Here is a 17,515-nt window from a genome sequence, read left to right as displayed (position 1 = left end):
AGTGGGCGACAAACTCAGCAATGTTCTTCTTCATATCGTTCCACCAATACACATCCTTAATGTCATGATACATCTTTGTCGACCCAGGATGAATGGAGTACCACGAATAATGTGCCTCTGACATAATCCTGTCTCGTAGCCCTGCTACATCTGCAACACACAGACGACCCCTGTATCTGAGAACCCCATCTTCCTTGAGATCTAACAACGACTTCTTCTGCTGCGGAACTCGCTCTCTTAACTCGACCAACTCTGGGTCCTCGTACTGCCTTTCCTTGACTTCAGCTCTGAGAGAAAAATTTTGCAGTGTTTTGGAGTACTACTCCACCACCATCAGAATCTACTAACCGAACCCCCAAACAAGCCAATTAATGAATCTCTCTAGCTAATTCTCTTTTCTCAGCCTCTACATGTGCTAAGCTACCCATAGATCGGCGACTTAAGGCATCTGCTACAACATTAGCTTTCCCTGGATGGTAGAGAATGTTAACATCATAATATTTCAATAACTCTAGCCATCGCCTCTGTCGCAAATTCAACTTTTTTGCTTGAAGATATATTGCAGGCTTTTATGATCTGTAAATACATCAACATGAACACCATATAAATAATACCGCCATATCTTAAGTGCATGGACAACCGCAGCTAACTTGTGGTCGTGGGTCGGATAATTCCTCTCGTGCTTCCTCTACTGCCTTGAAACATACGCAATTACCTTCCCATGTTGCATCAGGACATATCCTAACCCGACACCTGAGGCATCACAATACACGACATAACCCTCTGGACTCTCTGGAAGTGTTAGAACTGGCGCTGAGGTCAACCTGTTCTTAAGCTCTTGGAAACTCTGCTCGCAAGCCTCTGTCCACTGAAACTTAGCTGCTTTCTATGTCAGCTTCGTCAATGGTGCCGAAAGGGAAGAAAAACCCTCTAAGAACCTCCGGTAGTATCCTGCTAAGCCTAGAAAGCTACGAACCTCTGTCGGAGTGGTAGGTCTAGGCCAAGATTTAACGACCTCAATCTTCTTAATGTCTACTTTTATACCTTCATCGGATACAATATGCCCCAAGAATGCTACAGACTTCAACCAGAACTCACATTTAGAAAACTTAGCATACAACTTACGATCACGGAGGGTTTAGAGTACCGCTCGCTGGTGGTCCGCATGCTCCTCCTCTGAACGTGAATAAACCAGAATATCATCAATAAATACTATTACGAACAGATCTAAAAATGGACGGAATAGGCTATTCATCAAGTCCATAAATACGGCGGGTGCATTTGTCAACCCGAAGGACATGACAAGGAACTCGAAGTGGCCATATCGGGTCCTAAAGGCTGTCTTCGGAATATCTTTCTCCCGAACTCTGACCTGGTGGTACCCCGACCTCAAATCTATCTTTGAAAAGCATCTAGCCCCCTGCAACTGATCAAACAAGTCATCGATCCTTGAAGTGGATACTTATTCTTAATAGTTACCTTGTTCAACTGCCTATAATCGATACACATCCCCAGCGAGCCATCTTTCTTCCGCACAAACAGTACTGGTGCACCCCAAGGTGAGGTATTGGGCCTAATGAAACCTTTCTCTAGCAAATATTTTAACTGCTCCTTCAACTCCTTCAATTCGGCAGGTGCCATTCTATACGGAGGGATGGATATTGGCTGAGTTCCCAGAAGCAAATCAATGCTAAAATCAATCTCTCGCTCTGGAGGAATACCTGGAAGCTCATCTGGAAACATATCTGCGTACTCTCTGACTACCGGAATAGACTGAAGTGTAGGTATCTCAGCATCTGCATCTCTAACTCTCACAATATGATAAATGCACCCTTTTACGATCATTTTCCTCGCCTTCAGATAGGAAATAAACGTACCTCTGGGTATCGCTGTATTACCTACCCATTCAAGGACTAGCTCACCTGAAAAATGAAATCTGGCTGCCTTTGCTCGCCAATCAACTATGGCATAGCAAGCTGCCAACTAGTCCATGCCCATGATAGCATCAAATTCCATCATCTCTAGCTAACTAGGTCGACTGAGGTCTGACGACTACAAACTGTCACCATACAACCTCGGTAAACTCGTCTAGCAATAATCGATTCTCCGGACGGTGTAGATACTGCAAAAGGATCACTTAGTATTTCAACACTATACCAAACTTCCCCGCGACAAATGGGGTAATATACGATAAGTAGATCCTGAATCTATCAAGGCATAAGCATCGTGAGAGCAAATGGTCAATATACCTGTCACAACGTCTGGTGAAGACTCCTGGTCCTGTCGACCCGCTAAAGCATAGATACGGTTTTGATTACCACCTGAACTAGAACCTCTACCTCTGCCTTGATCTCTACTAGCCGAAGACTGAGACTTGCAACCTAAAGGATGCACGGACATAGGTGATCCTGCTGTTGAACTTGTTGGTTGTGCCATACCCCCAAAATCTTTATTTTGGCAATCTCGCATCATATGCCCCGGACGCCCACATATATAACAAGCATCAGAACCTGCTCGTCATTGGCCCAAGTGTCCTCTACCACAGATGTCACACTGTGGCGAAAATGACCATGTCTACCCTGCACCTCGCTGTTGCTGCAAACCCGATGCCCGTAAGCTCTCACTTGGTCCTGACTGAGTATAGTGGTCATACCTATAACCCTGTAACTGAGGTAGTGGAGGCCTAGGTGGCCGTTCGAAGTACTGGGGCTTATAACTACCCCGAGACTGCTCTTGAGACCTGGCAAATCTCATCCTCTTACGCTGCCCTTGCTCAGTCCTCTCTGTACCCTACTGCTGACGCCTACCCCTTTCTATATTCTAGGTGAATGCTTGAATCCGGGAGATATCCATACTATCCTGCAATGTAGCAGTGGCATATGCCTCGATCAACTCTGGGGCCAACCCTGCTCTAAACCTGTGGATCCTGTCCCGCATAGTAGCAACTATAGATGGAGCATATCTAGCCAATGAGTCAAAATAGAGACTATACTCTCGAACACTCAAATTGCCGTGCTTGAGTGCTAGAAACTGATCAACTCGATCCTGTTGGATCTCCCACGGTAAGTACTGCTCAAGGAAGGCATCTGAAAAATTCTCCCAAATAGCTGGAGGTGCATCACGTCCCCTTGACCTCTCCCATCCCTCGTACCAAAGGAAGGCTATATCTCGGAGTTGAAAAGCTGCAAGCTCAACTGCTTCTTTCTCCGTGGCATGCATAACCCAAAAGCTCCTGTGAAGCTGATCTATGAAATCCTATGGGTCCTCCCTCTGATCTGTCCTCGTGAACTCTATGGGACTCAAAGCAATAAACTCTCGGACCCTTGAACTCCCAGACCCCTCAGATGATCCTGCACTAGCTGATGCCCTAGCCTGTTGCTGGGTAGCTACTAACTGTGTCAACAAATGCACCACACTCCTCAAGTCCTGATAGATGGAAGTGGAGGGGGAACTGGAGGTGCGGTATCCCTAGGAATCTCCTCAGGTGGTGGAGGAGCCGGTAATGGCTGAGTAGGGGTCTCACCCTGGGCCTCAGACTGGGACCCATCTACCGGGGGTACCCTATTGGTCCCCTCACCTGGTGCTATATCTCTCATCTGGCTAGCCGTAGTCTTCCTAGTCACCGTCATCTATGTATGCAAACAACATGTAAGTTTAACTCAAATTTCCTATAACTTAGTTCTATAGCACGATTTAGATTTGAAAGAAGGAAAACTAACTCCTAAATTCCCTGTAGTTCCCTGCTTATATAATGCGGTGCACAACACATCTATAAACAAGACCCTACTAGACACGTCATGTAGACTCCCTAGGACAGAACTGCTCTGATACCAACTTTGTCACGCCCCGAACCTGGGGGCGAGACTGGCACCCGGTGCCTCACTTAACCTAGCGTACCAACTTGCGACTGAGGGACTCTGAACATACAATGTCATACTTTGTACATGGTGCCACACTACAAGCGAAACAAAATATAAAACTGAACGGAAACTAGCTCTGACTAAACATCAATATAAAGCTGGGCTGACAAGGCCGCCATAACTACTACAGATGACAAACCAACAAAATATACATACAAGGCCTACAAGCCCAACATACTGCACTAACTGACAGGATACGTCTACAAGCCTCTTCTGATGGATGTACTGTGGTCGGAACAGGGCCTGACCTACCCATAATATATATATATATATATATACACACACACAATATGTACTCAAAACCCTAGACCCAGCAACTCCGAAGGACGTGGAGCTTATCGATCAAGCTGATCACTGACAGCACATACAGAGGAGGTCTACCAGGCTATCTATCCGAACCTGCATGCATGAAATGCAGCGTCCCTAGGAATGGGACGTCAGTACGAAATAATGTACCAAGTATGTATGGCAATAGAATAACTGAAAGCTGAAACTAAACTGATAATATAATAACTGAAAGTAACTGGGAGTCAAAGATGATCTGGAGATATACTTACCTGCTGATACTAACTCAACTCTCTTAATATAGTAAGTAAAATAATTATCCAACCCTATAAGGCTCGGAACGCGTAACTGCTCTGTCGTAGTAGGCTCGCTTATAGGCACTCAGCCATACTAGGCTTTGTATCTCGACCATTTTGGGCTCGCTCATAGGCGCTCGGCCATAGTAGGCTCGGTATATAACTTACCATCTGATCAGAGGATGCCTAATAAGGGCCTGCCCATTGATTATAGTTTGATGGTGGTGAAAGTACTGTAATACTATATATATATATATATATATATATATATATATATATATATATATGTATTACAGTACATATATACACCCTCTGCTCTATTGACTGGAAGAAAACAATACTTAACTGAATATAAAGTCCCAATAAGGGAGAATACTGTAACTTACGAGACTAGGATAATGTATATAAGTTCAGGAATACGAACTTCTCTTTATGTCTCGTTATCAAACTCATGTAGTTACGGGATCATGCCAAAATGAAGGAAAGGTTTAGACTTAACATACCTTATCACAATCTTTCCAATCACCAAGTTGAACTCGCCTCTTCGCACCTTAATCTACAACAACGATAATAATACTATCATTAAGTTACGAAAGGTACAACTATTCGCATAATGCACGACTAGCTTATTTTGTATTAAAACGGGCAACATCTTCCCTATAATCCTTACTCCCTACAAATTCAAGATAACACCAACAACACAAGAACACAACAATAACAACATATATACATTATTTTCCAACCTTATATACACCACAAAATACTACAAAACAGCCCAAAATACCCCAATCTCTTCATACACAAAACGACCACCGTAGTAGTGTCAAACATTCCGAAAATGTTACGACGAACTACCAGCCCACCACCCTGAATTTATGTGGTGTTTATCCACACCCTTTATCCTCCAAAACTCTATAAAATTGTAGCAAAACACGCAGTCCTACAGCAATACAAAATAGTCCACAAAATAGTCCGCTACAAGTGAATAACACGAACTCACGGCTTCCGATCACCGTCCCATGAGTTCTTACAATTATAGAACGACTTTCCATGTAGCTCCAGCAGAAAAAATGGATGAAAGAGAGCAGTAAACTTACCTTATTTGTTGAATAACTCAGCTCCTATCTTGGTTCTTGAAACTCTAGGTTTTACCTCCAACTAGAACTTGAAAAGGAGAGAAAATCAATTACGGTTTGTGTGCAATTTTTGGGAGGCGTTTTGCAGGGGTTTATGTGTGGTTATTATGACCTATTATCAGTGTAATATATGAAGGAAATAGTCCTTTATAAGGTCTCTTTTGACGACCCGAACTGGCCTATTTTCGGATATATAAAGTCCTCTCATTTAAGCAAGTAGGTGACATACCTACTTGTCACCTAGCAGTCTATGCAGTCTCGTAAAAACATATATATATCTCTACTCCGATGTCATATTGACAAACAGTTTAATGCATTAGAAACTAGATCATAGATATTCACTTTTATGGGTGGAACACCCTGTAACTCTAAGTATATTGGGATAAAATCGCAGTTACATTTGACCCAAATTTCAGTAAAACTTATGAACGTAACTTGTGATGACTTTCATCGACTTTTGTTCCTCAACTCGCCTGACTTCAAAACATAACACACGACTATCATACGACTAACATAACCTTCTTATCATGTTAAGAACCCTAGTCTCACCCCAAAGATACGGGTTATAACATTCCTAACTTGTCGACTTTCGACGAAACATTATTTTCTTCAATTCCTTAGCTTCTGAACCTTCCAAACCTCTTTGTACTTGTTGTTCATTATCTTCAATATTTGTAACCTCCGAGGTAATATAATAACTTACTTTATATACTTCCAAAGATGATCTCATTTTTTTGTCTTACATTAGTTTGCTTATGACGCACTTTTAGGGGTACGAAAATATGGGGTGTAACAATATTCCTCTTTTATTATAGCATCATATCCCAACACAGTGCTGTTACTAAATTTTAGAAGCTTGAACAGCTTGATCGAAGTAAGATTTAGCTCAAGGAAAGATGTTTCACGTTAGGCATATTCTTGATTCTTGGGAGATTTGAAAGACTTTGGTATGATACCTAATTGGTACCGAACAAAATAAAAAAATACCGAACCGTACCGAACTACTTTGGTACGATATTTGTTACACACAATTGATATACCGAATACCGAAGTACTGAACCGTAGTTATTAAATACCGAACCGAAGTACCGAACGCCCACCCGTAATCAAGAGGAACCAATATTAGCGCTAATGCTCATGTTTCCGTCCTCGAGGCATTGTATCAAACACCTTATGGCATAAAGCCTCATAGCTCTCATTAATGGTGTTTTTGTCACCCAATTCTCATTCTACTACGTCTAGGTGATTCTACAATCCCAAATAGATGTAACTAATACCATTTCTCAACACACAAATGATTATAACAATCTTAAGTCAACAACCCAAAACCCTAGCATAGTTCATTTGATTCCCTTTATCAACACCATCTACTATTCTCCCCAAAAATCATTAGCTCATAGTTATAAATGATTAGGGAGTAGAAGCATTACCTTTTTGAAGTTCAATCCTCTTGAATTCGAGTTCTAGGATTTCTTTTCTCAACAACGGTGTCAACAACAACAACAATAACAATCCAGTATAATCCCACTAGTGGGGTCTGGGGAGGGTAGTCTATACGCAGACCTTACCCCTACCCTGGGGTAGAGAGACTGTTTCCGATAGGCCCTCGGCTCCCTCCCTCCAATAACTCCCGATCGAATATCTAATGATTTGAAGGATTTACCCATGTTAATAAGGTGTTGGAGAGTTGAAATTAACTTAGAATTATCATTAGAACTTACCTTGGATAATGGAGGGGCATTGGGGGAGTTAAGTTCTTGAGAGCGTCCCTTTCTAGAGCAAATTTACGTGTTTGGGGTTGTAGGGAACGAGTAGGGTTTAAATAAGTGTACGCGTCCCAAAAATTGAGGAGGAAATAAAAGTAGCTCGAATAAACATCGTCGGCACAGGGGAATCATCAGGGGCGCCAAAATAACTGTGCAAAGCGCCATCAGAGGTGCCAAAACTATGGTGCCTTACACTGTCAGGGGCGTTAAGGTGAATGCCCTGGACAGTGCCTTGCACTGTCTATGGCCGTGAGTTTTCATGGCCTTTCACTATCTAAGGCTATGAATTTTCATGTCCTTGCACTATCTAATGCTGTAAGACGGACCTCCTATAAACATAGTCGATTCTATCAAATTTTATGCACCTCACTCCCGGTCTTGATTCCAACACAACTATTTCTACCCATAATCATAATCATCCCGATAGGACTTCACATGTCTAAAAGGTCACATTAATACTCATTTAATGCATCCACAACTAATCCGGATTTACGGAGTATTATATTATCCCCCCCGGGATCATTCGTCCTCGAATGATTGTCCTTATTATAACTATAACTAACTCTGGACCTTAACGGGACGGATGTACACCTGTGAAAGTGAACCGTCATGAACACATGCACACTAAATTGAATGAATACATGATTACTGAACTGCTGAGATACTGAACTGAATAGGTACCGAACTAGATGGCTACTGATCTGATCGAATACTGAGCTGACTGAATACTGAAGGATATGGAGATTATAGTATAAGGTCTGAATGAGAAGGTTAGTTATCGTCAACATTTCTCCAAAACACCTGCCAGCTACCAAAGCATAACACAAGCCTTATAGGGCATCATAATACTCATAACATGAAACATATACGTGAATACTGGTCTGTGATAGATACGTGAATGTTGAACTAACATGGATATATGAATATTGAACTGGCACGAATATTTGAGTACTGAACTAACATGAATATTTGAGTACTGGACTGACATGAGTATCTGAGTACTGAACTGACATAAATGTTATAACATGAGATCTGAATACTGGAAACATAAATGTCGTGACATGAGATCTGAATACTGGAAACTTGAATGTTATAACATGACACGTGAAATACTAGGTGTACATCCACCAATTCTAGCTTCTCATAAGCTACTTGCCCGATCCTTCATAGGATCCTATATGGCCCGATGTATCTGGGACTTATCTTTCCTTTCTTCCCAAATCTTATAACACCTTTCGTGGGCAAAACTTTCAGAAACACCCAATCATCAACTTGAAACTCTAGGTCTCTACGTTGCATATCCGAATAGGACTTTTGGCGACTATGAGCCGTCTTCAAATGCTCTTGAATCAACTTGACTTTCTCCATAGCTTGATAGACCAAATCTGGTCCCAACAACTCTGCTTCACCAACTTTGAACTAACCAATTGGCGATCTACACCTACACCCATACAAATCATGCTTTCAAAATGAGCGAGATAATCCAATTATAAGGTCCATATTTACCATCTCCACTAAAGGATATGTGTATTCTATGGTAAAACACGAGGCTTTTTGCTGCTCGACTTTCACTTGCTGACAATTTAGACACTTGGCCACAAAGTCCGCGACGTTCCTTTTTATGTCGTTCCATAAATAAATCTCCTTGAGCATGATACATCTTTGTGGAACCTGGGTGGATAGAATACCTGGAATTATGGGCTCTAACATGATCCTCCCTCTCTAAGTCCATCTATGTTTGGAATACACAATTCCTCAAAGTACCATCATCTCCCCTTTTGTTTGAAAGCCATCGTCTTATGCTTGTGAATCCCCTCTTTTAGCTACAACAAGTAGGGATCATCAAACTGTTTCTCCTTCACTTCTGCTACTAAGGAGGAACAAGTCCAGTTCTGGACAACAACTCCACTATCTTTGGTGTCCGAAAGTCGAACTCCTACCTTGGCTAAGCAGTGAAAGTCTTTTACCAGAGTTCTCTTGTCTGCCTCAATTATGAGCTATACTTCCCATACTTGATTATCTTTTTAAGGTAATTCCTTAAAACACTTATTGTATTGATGTGAGCTAGGTCTTTGACCAGTACACCAAATATTAGAGTCTCATGGACATTCTACTAACTTCGTGTTTCTTACACACGCTAGGCACATTCCTGGTGGTAATTATATCATTTTTCGTATCCATGCTAACTTTTCGGGTTTCAAATCTCCAACTGGACTTACTGATAATTTTCACAACTCCCCCTTAGGCCAAAGGTTAAGGTCTTATACTTGCGGATCATTCTCTTTTGTTGTGATCCGAACAACATTCCTTATCTTCTGTAATTCTTTGCACTTTACGTCAATAATGACTCATTTTCCAACATATTTCTAAGCAATCTTTCTTACTAGGAAAAATTAAATTACTTACATTAACGGAAAGCTAATATATTCACAACTATCATACACTATCTTAATGATTTAACTCTGCTCACATTGTCAATCCTGGGGAGACCCTTTTTCGATAATTCTTAAAGGCTATTCTTCTGTAGTTTGATCTCTTACTGCTAGCTGATTTTTTCCCCACTGTCACTGTACTTCGGGTTTAACTTAAACTCTTTGGGTTCTAACACGTGTTCGGTGTTTCAAATTGTTACCCATTCACTAGTGTTAACCTGACTAAGTAAATCAAATGGTACCTCTACTAGCTCTGCTGAAATTGCTAATTTGTTGTATCTACTTAAAACTTACTTACTATCCTTTTACTAACCACCTGCTAGCATCGTGTTTTCTTGTTCTGCTTTGAATAACTAAAGTGAAGCATAAGGTTATTCCTAACTTCCCTCATCATCCGACCCTATTCTACAGTCACACACTATTTTTCTTTTGTACTATGTACATGGATCACACTTAGGGAAATTTCATATGTATTAAACGAAATTGGAATATCTAACTCCAAACTTTCTATACACTTCAAAATCATATCAGACTATAAACTTCCGGGTAAAAACTTAGTCACATAATCTAAGGGGGACTGTCATATCCTTCACAATAATAGTTATTGCTTATTGTAACTTACTAACGTGGTACTTTCTAGTTCTAATATAAATAGATCTGAACAACTTAAAATCATTCCCTGAAATTCAATATCGGCTGCTCTTGAATCTCATTTTGTACATCATATTTTCTTAGTCATATGTATGAATCGTATGAAAGACACATCTTTGGTAATAACAAATGTTTTTGACTCCTATTTATTTTGCCCTTAGGCTCTTTTGTGTCCAAAACTATAATGATCAATCTATGCCTACTACGATTAAATTCTTATCCTGTTACTCTGTGGGGTTTGACATCTGAACTATCATCATCCAACTTATGGCTCCATTCCCAAGAATTAAAATGAAATTGTTCTATGAGGTAAAACACATACGGATACACTACCATACACAAACATGTCCTTCAGAGTATATCATCATCTGATAAATCACTTCCTGCATCGTCTAGCGACTCTTAGGTCTTAATCCGGACCTAAAACATGGGAAGATTTTGCTATAATCACCATTACTTATATTTTTTTAATCACCCATAGGCATCACTATATACTCAAAAGTCACCAAAATTTTGATACACTGAAAATTAGAGATCTAGTAAATGAATAACTGATAACTAGCATATTGAATAACCATAAACCTGCTAACTGAAAGACTGTACAACTAGTAACTGAGGTAAACTGATAACCATAAAATATAATAACTGTTTTCATACTTTCTAATAAGGTTATGCTCTAATATGTACTACTATCGATTGTATCCCACTTTCAATATCCTCTCAAGTCTCATTTGTTACCAACCTGTACTCCATAATTATACCTCAATAGGCGAATGTCCTCTAGGACCTTGGGTTTTTCCTGCCCGTCGCTTGGGCATTCGATATGTCTGGAATTAGATAAGAAGAGAAGGTTATCTATTACTCTAAGCCTCTGGCACGATCTAGAGTAGAAAGAAATGAGACAATCCTGAATGTCTTGGTAGTTAACCATTTATATGTGTGGCCGGCACACACACATAAAGGAAACTCCACTGGACAAAGCTTCATAGACTCCCTAGGACACTTGGACATGGTGCTATGATACCAAGCTTTGTCACGCCCCGAACCTGGGCTGGACGTAACACGACAGTCGGTGCCTGACTACATATGACCGAGCGAACCAACTGGCTGGCTGAATCAACATGTGATATAATAACATACTGAATGTGGAAGATAAACTAACACATGCTGATATACTAAAAGTCTGAATGATATAAATCAAAGTGTGGAAACACTAATACAAGTCTGAAACATATCTATAGTCAACATTGCTTAACATGAAAAGCATGTGACTCTTTCTAACTGTTACTCTAGTCTATGAAGCCTCTAATGAAGTACTGAAAATACTGACTGTTTGAAAATACTGAAAATTGTAAGGTAATGATAATGCCTCAAAAAAATCGGGGCTCACTAAATAGCTGGTACGAGAATCCTAGCGCTCTGAATCGTCAACCTGTAAATCATTACCTACATCGTGAGATGCAGGCCCCGGGCAAAAGGGATGTCAGTACTTTTGAATTGCACTGGTATGTAAAGCAACTGAAAGAAAGAACTGTAAATACTGAAACTAAAACTGAACTGATAACTGATAACTGAAATGATTACCGATAACTGAACAATAGAAGTAAGGATATGAATACTCCCTCTTCTGAATGATGAACCACCTGTTTATCTAAATAAATAAACTGCGGCCTTAGGCCCAATATATATGTGTGCACAAACTGCGGCCTCGGACCCAAGTATATGTATACATAACTGCGGCCCACCCAAAGATGCATAAAGCATAAACTGCGGCCTCAGGCCCAAAGATGCATAAAGCATTAATTGCGGCCTCAGGCCCAAAGATGCATAAAGCATTAACTGCGGCCTCAGGCCCAAATACAGGTGTTCAACATTCAGGGATTTAAAATTAGGAACTGAGAATCATACAGCAATACATAATACTAAAATACTGAATCATATTGAGTTACATGATACTGAAATGATGAATAGAACTAGACTGAGACATGTATTCACGAACTGATTATGAAAACTAAAACTTCAACTGTTTATGACATGCTGAGTAATATAGACCGAGACTCATGGGCATCAAACCCAAGTCTATATTAATTACGCACTGAGCTCACAGTGTTAAGAATGAAAGTCATGAACAAGTTACGAAGCTAGAGAATAGAAGTTCTGAAACTATTCAAGGAACTAGGCTTAACTATATATTTCTGAGGCAATTAATAACGTTGTAAAAGAAACGTAGTGTAGAAAGAATTATTAACATTCCCAAACATAGAGAGTTAGCCCCACATACCTTGACTCTGGCCTTTTTAAGCATATCACAATGTTCATCACCTCTTTCAATGATAATATATGGAAATATATATCAAGAGGAACCAATATTAGCGGTAATGCTCATGTTTCCGTCACTGAGGCATTGTATTAAACACCTTATGGCATAAAGCCTCATAGCCCTCATTAATGGTATTTTCTTCACCCAATTCTCATTCTACTATATCTAGGTGATTCTACAATACCAAATAGATGTAACTAACACTAGGGGTGTTCAAAACCGAACCGAAACCGAAAACCGAACCGAAACCGAAGCTTAATGGCTTATTGGTATCGGTTTAACGGACGGGGAACAGATTGAAATTTTTGTATTAACGGCTTATCGGTTTGGGGGTGAATTATTTAATTTTCTTAACGGATAATCCGTTAACCCGTTATATAATATATATATATATATATATATATATATATATTAAATAATCAAAAACCATTCTTCCACTTCCAGTACTCTATCTCTATTCTCTATTACTAATTTACTATTAGACATTTAGTTATAATCTACTATTCCATTTAGTTACTATTAGATAATTTTGATTATCATGTATTATACCCAGTGTTCTCTTCTATTTCTTATGATAGTTATAAGTTGTTAATAGGCTCATCCCCAGAGATGATTCTACTGGGAAATACATTGGAATACACATCTCTCTATTTCTTCTATTTAGCTCTCTTCTTAGGAATTTTATTTTGAGTCATAGCGGTCAACAAACAATCCGATAAACCGCCCGATAAGAGCTAAACCGATATCAATCCGCCTGATATCTTATCGGGTGGCTAGCGGATTAATACATTTAAAAGTCGATAACCGATAAGCCAAATCGTTAAGAGTTTATAACCGCCCAATCCGCCCGATAAGCAGCCCTAACTAACACCATTTTTCATCACGCAAATGATTATAACAATCTTAAGTCAACAACCCAAAACCCTAGCAACTCATTTGATTCCCTTTATCAAAACCATCTACTATTCTCCCAAAAACTTATTAGTTCATATTTACAAATGATTAAGGAGTAGAAGCATTACCTTTTTGAAGTTCAATCCTCTTGAATTCGAGTTCTAGGGTTTCTTTTCTCAACAATGATGTTTCGATCGAATATCTATTGATTTGAAGGATTTACCCATGTTAATAAGGTGTTGGAGAATTGAAATTAACTTAGAATCATCATTAGAACTTACCTTGGATGATGGAGGGACATTGGGGGAGTTAGGTTCTTGAGAGCTTCCCTTTCTAGAGAAAATGTACGTGTTTGAGGTTGTAAGGAACGAGGTAGGGTTTAAATAAGTTTACGCGTCCCAAAAATCGAGGAGGAAATAAAATTAGCTCGGATAAACATCATCGGCGCGGGGCATCATCAGGGGCGCCAAAACTACAGTGCCTTGCACTCTCAGGGGCACTAAGGTTAATGCCCTGGACAATGCCTTGCACTGTCAGGGGCGCTGAGGTTAATGTCTTGGACAGTGCCTTGTACTGTCTATGGCCGTGAGTTTTCATGACCTTGCACTATCTAAGGCTGTGAATTTTCATGGCCTTGCACTGTTTAAGGATGTAAGACGGACCTCCCATAAACTTATGTACCTCACTCCGGTCTTGATTCCAACACAACTGTTTTCACCTATAATCATAATCATCCCGATGGGACTTCACGTGTCTAAAATATCACATTAATACTCATTTAATGCATCCATAACTAATCTGGATTTACGGAGTGTTACATCAATGATCCAAAAGGGTAGAAGATATCATTAACTAATAATAAATAACAATGAATAGAATTTAAGTAAATAAAAATGTGTGAGTCGTCACCCGAAAAAAGGTGGGATCTGTAAATATTCTTTCTGACAATGATGAATGATTGATGAGCCTCGGAACACTTGGGTTGTTCTTGGATCAAGTGGAAAAGTTAGACAAGAATCTTAGTAAAAAGATTATTTTTGTATGCTTGTAATATGACTAGATTCTCTCTATAAAGTCAATATATTTTTTTACAAATGAATATCTCATGTCCCCAATCATTATGTCTCCTCTTTCTATTTATAGGGAATATATTCCTAAAAACCCTAATAGTACAGGTAGAGAGAATATTCTCTTTTGTGTCCTATCCTAAAACTGACCGTTATAACTCTGTCTAAGATGCTCGACCTCGACCTTGATCTGCGACGACTTCTCGACCTTGATCCTTGCTTACTCTTTGACCGCACCCTTCATCGCTTCAGGAACCACTTTGACCTTGGATGAGTTTTTATTAAGTTGTACTGATAACACATGGCAGTTTGTGAATGTCTCCTTAATGTTAACATGGTTTGATTATATTAGAGATAATTTTTGACCCAAACAACTATCACTGGAGAAAGCTCTTTTTATTTTTTTTTATTGTTGGTGTTGGTCATGTAATATGAGGGATGGTAGTCCAATCTATTTTTACTTTGGATAAAGTTTGGATTGTATTTTTCTCAACTGAAATTAATAATTTTTTAGGTGGCCGGTGGATAAATTTTGCTATTAAGAAGAGAACTTTATTTGTTGGCATGAAATTTTTTCAATGGAGGTCTGAGTAGTGGGGTAAAAAGAATGGGAAGGAGAGGATTCTATTGTTAATGGTATAAATGGTTTGGCAATTTACTAGGAATAAGAGTGTTAATGGTGGCAAGTTCAATGATGAAGAAGAAGAAGAAGAAAAGAAAAAAAGAAATAAAAAAAGAGAAGTGAAACGAAAGAAAGGAAAATAAAAACCAAATAATGGTCAAACAACAACAACAACAACCCAGTAAAATTTCAAGAGGTCTGGGAAGGGTAGTCTGTACGCAGACCTTACCCCTACCCCTTGAAGTAGAGAGGTTGTTTCCTATAGACCCTCGGCTTAAGAAAACGACAAAGACAAAAGAGACAATATATCAGTACCATCAACAGAAACCATAGAAATAATAAAGCATTATAAGAAACCAAAAAATAGTTGAAACGCAATATAATAACCAGTAAAGAAAAACGGGAGAATAGTGAGAACATAACATAAACCACTAGAAATCTAAGACAACCCTATCAGTCTATCCTCACACCTGGAACGAAGTAGAAAAAATGCTCAACTACCTCCTAACCTACAACTCTAATGCTCGATCTCCACACCTTTCTATCAAGGGCCATGTCCTCAGAAATCTGAAGCCTCGCCATGTCCTGCCTGATCACCTCTCCCCAATACTTCTTAGGCCGCCCTCTACCTCTTCTCGTTCCCGCCAAAGCCAACAGCTCACACCTTCTTACCGGGGCATCGGGGCTCCTCCTCCGCACATACCCAAACCATCTAAGTCTCGATGCCCGCATCTTGTCATCTATAGAAGCCACGCCCACCTTCTCCTGAATATCTTTATTCCTAATCTTATCCATCTTAGTGTGCCCACACATCCACCTCAACATCCTTATCTCTGCTACTTTCATCTTCTGTATATGTGAGTTCTTAACCGGCCAACACTCTACTCCATACAACATGGCCGGTCTAATCACTGCTCTATAAAACTTACCTTTGAGTATCAATGGCACTTTCTTATCACACAGGACTCAAGATGCTAACCTCGAGGAACGAAGTAAAATAATGGTCAAAATAGTATTAAAAAAGAAAATTACTTGGCAAAATTTGATTGGAGCGTGCATTACGCTTTCCTTTTAAGAGTGGTGCTGGTCACAAAAGATGGTATATGTTACACTTCGAACTAGTATAAGGGGATAATAGGATCCCTGCAAAAGCATAAGGGTACAACTAGTAAAGTGAAACAATCTTAGGGGATAATTATGTATTAACCAAAAATTATTACCAAAATTTATATAACGTTGAGCTACATAATAGTTGTCTGACGAGCCTCCCAATCACTATCATCATCATAAGTCTCATGATCAACTCATCGTTACCAAAGGGGTATAGCGATGAGATTAAAATAAATATTGCTAAAGAAACCTTTGCATGCCATGTCAGATCATCATGTCAAATCTCATCAACATCAACTCATCATTCCCAAATAGAATATAACTGCGAGATATATCAACTGAATCTAAGAAGAAAGCCCCGAATATTGGTATAGGTAACTAGAACAGAAAGGTTGAGCAGAGACGCAAGTTTGCAGTGGTGAAACATCATTATTGATTATCATCATTAGTTTATGGTTGATCGTTCTCCACAGGCCACAGCCAACAAAAGATGATCGCATTGCCACCAACAAGAAGATTACAAGTGCTCTAAGCACCAAACACATACACACAAAAACAGAGGGAAGTGAATGAAGGGCAGATATACCTTAGTCTATGTGGTATCACGGGACACGAATTCTTTTACTAAATATGTATGTATATATAGATAATAACCAAAATGAAAATATTGTGTATAAATATAAAAAATGACATTACTTGTCATTATAATGATTTATTCATATTTAAATGTTAATATTGGTTACGAAAAATCTTAGGCCTCATAGATAAGTATTGACATAAAGCATCGGGATTTCACTCTTGGCATTGTTGTGCGACCTTGTGAGACCAGGAGGAGCAGCAATGCGGGATCCAATTTTATTTTTTAGTTTGAAATCGAGCTCTTTAAACTTGTTATGTCCTTTTGGATAAAGTTCATCTGTTCCTCGTTACACTCATTCCATTCTACTAAAGACGACATGTATTTGTCTAGTACATCCATAAATTGCAAGTACATCACTTCCAGACTTGGCAACGCA

At 39.4% G+C, this 17,515-nt stretch overlaps 1 protein-coding gene across 1 annotated transcript; it reads right to left on the bottom strand.

Annotated features, from left to right (window-relative positions):
- Positions 1-2,820: 2,820 nt before the first annotated feature.
- Positions 2,821-3,219, bottom strand: LOC138895880 (uncharacterized). Its single transcript, XM_070180627.1, has one exon. The coding sequence runs from the start codon at positions 3,217-3,219 to the stop codon at positions 2,821-2,823; it is 399 nt and encodes a 132-aa protein (XP_070036728.1).
- Positions 3,220-17,515: the final 14,296 nt, after the last annotated feature.

Source organism: Nicotiana tomentosiformis, chromosome 7, assembly GCF_000390325.3.
Source record: "Nicotiana tomentosiformis chromosome 7, ASM39032v3, whole genome shotgun sequence".
Classification (NCBI taxonomy): Eukaryota; Viridiplantae; Streptophyta; class Magnoliopsida; order Solanales; family Solanaceae; genus Nicotiana; species Nicotiana tomentosiformis.
Note: the sequence above shows the minus strand (reverse complement) of the source record. Positions and strands in the feature narration are given on the sequence as shown.